This window comes from Benincasa hispida, chromosome 4 (genome assembly GCF_027475165.1).
Source record: "Benincasa hispida cultivar pf3 chromosome 4, pf3_genome.v1.1, whole genome shotgun sequence".
Lineage (NCBI taxonomy): Eukaryota > Viridiplantae > Streptophyta > Magnoliopsida > Cucurbitales > Cucurbitaceae > Benincasa > Benincasa hispida.
In genome coordinates, this window is record NC_143481.1 from 9,193,460 (window position 1) to 9,199,221 (window position 5,762).

General features: G+C 35.6%; 1 protein-coding gene across 1 annotated transcript; it reads right to left on the bottom strand.

Moving 5' to 3' along the window:
• Positions 1-444: 444 nt before the first annotated feature.
• Positions 445-2,010, bottom strand: LOC120075981 (WUSCHEL-related homeobox 4). Its single transcript, XM_039029745.2, has 3 exons — positions 1,280-2,010; positions 907-1,194; positions 445-821 (listed from the first exon to the last, which is right to left on the bottom strand). The coding sequence occupies exons 1-3, from the start codon at positions 1,553-1,555 to the stop codon at positions 678-680; spliced, it is 708 nt and encodes a 235-aa protein (XP_038885673.1). The 5' UTR covers positions 1,556-2,010; the 3' UTR covers positions 445-677.
• Between the last annotated feature and the right edge of the window lie 3,752 nt (positions 2,011-5,762).

Here is a 5,762-nt window from a genome sequence, read left to right on the forward strand (position 1 = left end):
ATTTTTCAACTTTTTTTTTTCCCTTTCAAATTTGGTGATGTAACTTTTCCCTCCAAGACGATTGGCCCCCACATACCACTTCTATTCTCTCATTAAAATACATGCATGTCACAATTTACAACAATCCCCCAAAGATTTTTTTTTTTTTTTTTTTTTGAAATAAAAATAAAAAAATTCATGTCCCGAGATTGGTTTGATATTCCACTTTATGAAAGTCTTCTGTAAATGGTCAATTTTTGTTAACGTTTTGAATTTGATTTTTAATGGTGGAAAAAAGTGGAAGTTTGAAATCCAAGAAAAAGGATAAGAAACAAGAAGGAAGGTAGCCCTTGTGGACTTCAGTGTCCAATAGACTCGCCACTTTTAACCTAAAAAGCCTTCTATTTTAACAAATGTTTGTCAAAAAAAGGAACCGGTTTTCTCACTAACATAACTAAAGGGAAGTTTTGTTAAAAGAAAAAGAAATTAGGTTGCTTTGAGATAAAAGAGAGGAAATTGGAAGTACGTCATACATGAGTATAGAATAGTACTAGTTGTTGTTCGAACTTTTCTTTTTCCTTTCTTTCTTTCTCGAAATGAGAGAAAAGAGAGGAAATTTAAAGCGGATTAATTCATAACAACTTATGATCATAGCATAAGACGCATTTTTCTTTTTAAAATTTCCAAAAATTGGATCATCAACGTTCTGGATGCAAGGGGAATAACTCCAGAGTCCTATCATGATCACCATCCTCCTTTTTACACATTATACCATTATCTTCTACCAAACACTCAAACCCCCAATACAAGCACTTCCTCTTGTACGGACTATCTTCTTCTCCCTGCAATTCAAGTATATATAATAAATATTATGTTCCGTTACACGAATATGATTATTAGAAGACATGCAGATTATTTGAAGCGTACCGTGTGGAAGGCCGGGATGATGGGAGGAGGGGGAGGAGTTCTGGGAGAGTGTGGAAGACCAAGACTGTTGCGTTTTTGTTTTTGTCGCTCACGGGCTTTATGATTTTGAAACCAATAAAAAACATTCTTGCCTTCGATCTTGCCGTAGTTGCCAAGCTGGGCAGTGATGTGTTCAATTTGCTGGGCATTGGGAGTCCTCATTCCTCTACTATAAAGCATCTCCAATATCCCTATCTGTTCTTGGGTTGGATTCCACCGTGTCCCTCCTGGATGAGTTTCAACTCCTGTCTACACAAACCAACCCGACCCGAGTCCTTTTTAAAAAGAAAATTCGAAGGTATTATAATTAAAAGAAAAGTAGTAAATTAGTTACCTGGAGGGAAGAAGAGGAGGAGGAAGAATCTTTATTATGATCATGGGAGGAACCGAGTTTTCGGGGGCCGCAATCGGGTTTGATGAAGGTCTTGAGGTCGAAAGAGGTGAGCGTGGTGGTGGTAGTGGTGGTGACGGTGGTGTTATCGGAGGTGGGTTGATGGTTTTGATGTTGAAGTTTAGGGGCAAGAGGGCGTAAGCGTTTGCAGCCAAGGGAGAGGGAGGGCTCGTCCCAAAATCCACGTGCAAACTGATGAACCTTCATACTTAATACCATGGTCAAGAATCGGATCAAACCCACCACCTCTTATTATATACACACAACACACAAAGATTTTCACACCTCATAGACCCAAAAAGAAAAAAGGTAAATTAATATTGGTAAAAAAAAAAAAAAAAAAGAAAGTGGGAAATGAGGTGGTGTTTGGAAGAAGCAAGACCAAATGATGAGGTGAGGTTGACTTGAGAGGATATATCTTTTTGATTTTTTGAAGGGGAAATTTGTAATTTTGAATGAAAAATGAGAATGAGCTGCAATGCATGTGGGTAAGTGTGAGAGTTGGGCAGTCAAATCGGGTCGGTTTTTTCTTGCTTTCATCATAAGGTGTCTTTGCTTTTCGGTGCTCTCTCTCAACCTTTTTACCATAAAGCTGGAAAACCAAACCAACTATCACACACACCAAATAACAAAACAAAATTCTAATTCCTCCAATCCCTATACTTTTTCATGCCAATGCCTTAACTCTCTTTACCTTTTTTATCATTACATACGGTACTGTGAACCCCCTCTCTCTCTCTCTCTCCACTATTTTTTTTTTTCAATTCAGTCCAATCACACAAAAAAATAAAAACTCAAATAACAAAATAATAGAAATTAAAAAGTTTATCACCTATCAAACTCTATGTGAACACTAAATTGAGTGTCAAAAAAATAGATATTTTGATGCATCATAGACTGTATTCATCTTTTTGCAGCTTACTTCAACCATACAAAAATAAAAATATTTGAAAAAATCTCTGACTGCACTCATCTATAGTACAAATTTTGTTACACCCAATTAAAAGAAGTGGCGAATAAATTATTAATATTGTAGTTAGAAAACTAAAAAGGAAGAGAAGAAGTGAAAGGCGTCGTTTTTTCTTTAAATGTGGTGGCAAATAAAGAAATATATTGTTGAAAACAAACAAACAAACAAAACTCCCATTCAGGATTTCAATATTCCCAAAAAACCACACTTCTTTGGGAACTGTTGACCCAATTTCCAAAATATATACCACTTTTTTATTTTATTTACTTCACAGTTCACACACACACACCGTCGCTGTATAGAAATGAATATATGTGTCCTTTTATGCACGGTTGTCAATGTGCCAGCTGCACCGTTCTAACGGCGTCTTTTCTTACTGTGTCTTTTTTTTTTTTTTAACTTTTACTTGGTCGGTAATGGTAAATACTATCATTAAAATTAACTTTCTTCCCATAACTATGATTTGATTAGATTTAGGGCTTTAGACTCTCTAAACCCACCTTTTAATCAAAAGGGATCTGCTGACTCACGTGTGGCTCAATCGCAAAAGAGAAAACACCCCATATTTATGAATCATGTGTACGGTTACATGACACGTGGCTATATATATATATGAGAATATAATGAAAAAGATTTAATATATGTACCTTTCAAAAATAATAATAATAATATACATGTGGATGCCAGAAATCGACATTGGTAAAAGTATATTTGACCTTCACATGATAACAACTGTGAATTTGTTATTTGAGAAAGAACGTGACATGCAATATAAAAAGATTTGCACATTGCTGTGGTAGTTACCACACAGACTCCAACTAGATCAACAAATATATATGAAGACTATAAGCTCATAACATTCAACATTCAAGAAGCTTTTCACATTTCTTTAATCTTTACAGTTAGTTATTGTAACTACTTGTATCAGAAATTAGTATAAATACTCCTCATTTACAAAATTTTAGATACAACAACTACATAGCTTCAAGAAAAACTTGAAAGATCTGTAAAGAAAAAAGAATCTGTGACTTAGCTTCATTAATAAAACTCTCTCCTTCCCGTGGACATAGGCTTTAATAGCCGAACCACGTACATTACTGAGCATTTCCTTCCCTCTCTTCTCATCGTTTACAAGATAGCTCGATTGTTTACCATTTTCTTCATATCCTCTAAAATATCGACCGATCGTCTACCTTTTCTTTCAACAATCGTCTACACGATTGCATGATCGTTTACCTTTTCCTTCTGCCACCGTCTACCCGATTACAAGATTCCTCCATCGTATACTCAAAGCAATCGCATAGATCAAACAAGAAAGCATTAAGATTAGAAGAAAGTAAAAGAATATAGAAGGCGGAGAACGACATAAATAGAGAGCAAGAGAGAGAAAGAAAAAATTAATTTGCATTAAACACACATAAGAAAGAAGTCATTTCTTTTCATTTTTCCATCAGACAAAGAGCAGTGGAATTGACCACGTGTAAGGCATCAGTTGGAAAATTGTGGGCTCTTGACAACCAAGTTCTCTACCAACCAAAAAACTTGGGGCAAAGAACAGGGCTCTCAGTTTGGATCAGCAGAAAAGGACCTCACTTTATTTCATCATTTGGGCTAATTGTTTCTTTTTTGTAGAAGCAAGCCCAACAAAGCGGTATCAGAGCAATAGACATTTAAGATCTCAATTCTTGGAGAATTAAGACACAAGTTTTCATCCAAAATGGGTTCCAGGTGGAGAAATTTGATGGCAAAGGAGACTTCGGACTGTGGAAGGACAAGATCAAGGCGATACTCGGCCAACAGAAAGCCCATAGAGCCCTCCTTGATCCATCAACTCTCTCTGCCACAGTGACAACCCAAGAAAAGGAGGATTGGGAGTTGGCAGCCTACGGTACGTTAGTTCTTAATTTAAGTGATAGTGTTCTTAGATAAGTTTTAGATCAAGAAACTGCATATAGAATTTGGACTAAGCTAGAAGAGTTGTATGCTACTAAAGACCTTCCTAGCAAAATGTATCTTAGGGAGAAATTCTTCACATTTAAAATAGATTCATCTAAAACACTAACTGACAACTTAGATGAGTTCAAGAAGATAGTTAGTGAATTTAAAACTTTAGGAGAAAAACTTGGTGATGAAAACGAGGCCTATGTGCTTCTAAACACTTTGCCTGAACCATATAAAGAAATTAAGAATGCTTTAAAGTATGAAAGGGATAGTAAAGCACAAACACTATAATCTCAGCCCTAATAACTAGAGAGCTTGAGCTACAGATTGATAAAGGATAAACCTAGTGATGAAGGTCTGCTTGTAAAAGGAAACTTCAAACAAAACCACTCTAAAGACAGAAAACCTCATAACCCAAAAGAAAATAAATCAAAACAGAAAATAAAGTACAAGTACTGTAAGAAAATAGGACATATAATAAAAGATTGTTTTATTTTAAAGAGAAAGAACCAAGAGAAAGAGAAGGATTCAAAAGGCAAGCAGCCCGAGGCATCTGTTGTAGAAGGTTCATTCATCTACTCAAATGTTTTAGTCTCAACTTTAGATAAATCTAATCATGTAAACCCTCTAGGAAAACATGATTGGGTTCTAGACTCCGGATGCACCTACCATATGACCTCAATGAAACCTTGGTTTAACACCTTTAAGGAAATAGAAGGAGAAATTGTTTATATGGGAAACAACCAAGGCTGTAAAATTGAAGGCATTAGCTCTGTTTCCATGAAACTTAAGGATAGAACCATCAAACTTCTTAGGAATGTGAGATATGTTCTATTATTTAAGAGAAATCTAATCTCCTTAGGTATGTTAGATGCTATAGGGTGTGAATACAGGAGTAAAGGAGGAACTCTTAAGGTGCTAAATGACTCTAAAATAATATTAGTTAGGGAAAACATAAATGACTTATTTGTGGTCAAAGAAGTTGAGATGATGACAGGAGCTTATGTAACCACCACAAATGAGATCACAGAGGCTGATGTATGACACAAAAGGTTATCTTACATAAGTGCTAAAGGTCTAGAAGTCCTACCTAATCAAGGAATTCTTCCTAAAGGTCTCTCAGAAGATCTAACCTTTTGTGAACACTGTGTTTTAGGGAAAGCCACAATGCAAAGTTTCACTAAAGCACAACATACCACAAAAGCTATCCTAGACTACATACACTCTGACCTATGGGGTCCCGCTCCTACACCTAGCCTAAGTGGCTCAAAGTATTTACTTTCTTTTATTGATGATTTCTCTAAGAAAAGTTGGGTTTACTTCCTTGAAACTAAATACCAAGTGTTTGATAGGTTTAAGGAATGGAAACTCATGATAGAGAAACAAACTTCTAAAGAAATTAAATACCTAAGAACTGATAATGGACTGGAATTTTGTAGTGAAGATTTAACAAATTTTGTAAAGAAACAAGAATTACTAGGTATAGGACAGTTAGATTCACTCCTCAACAAAATG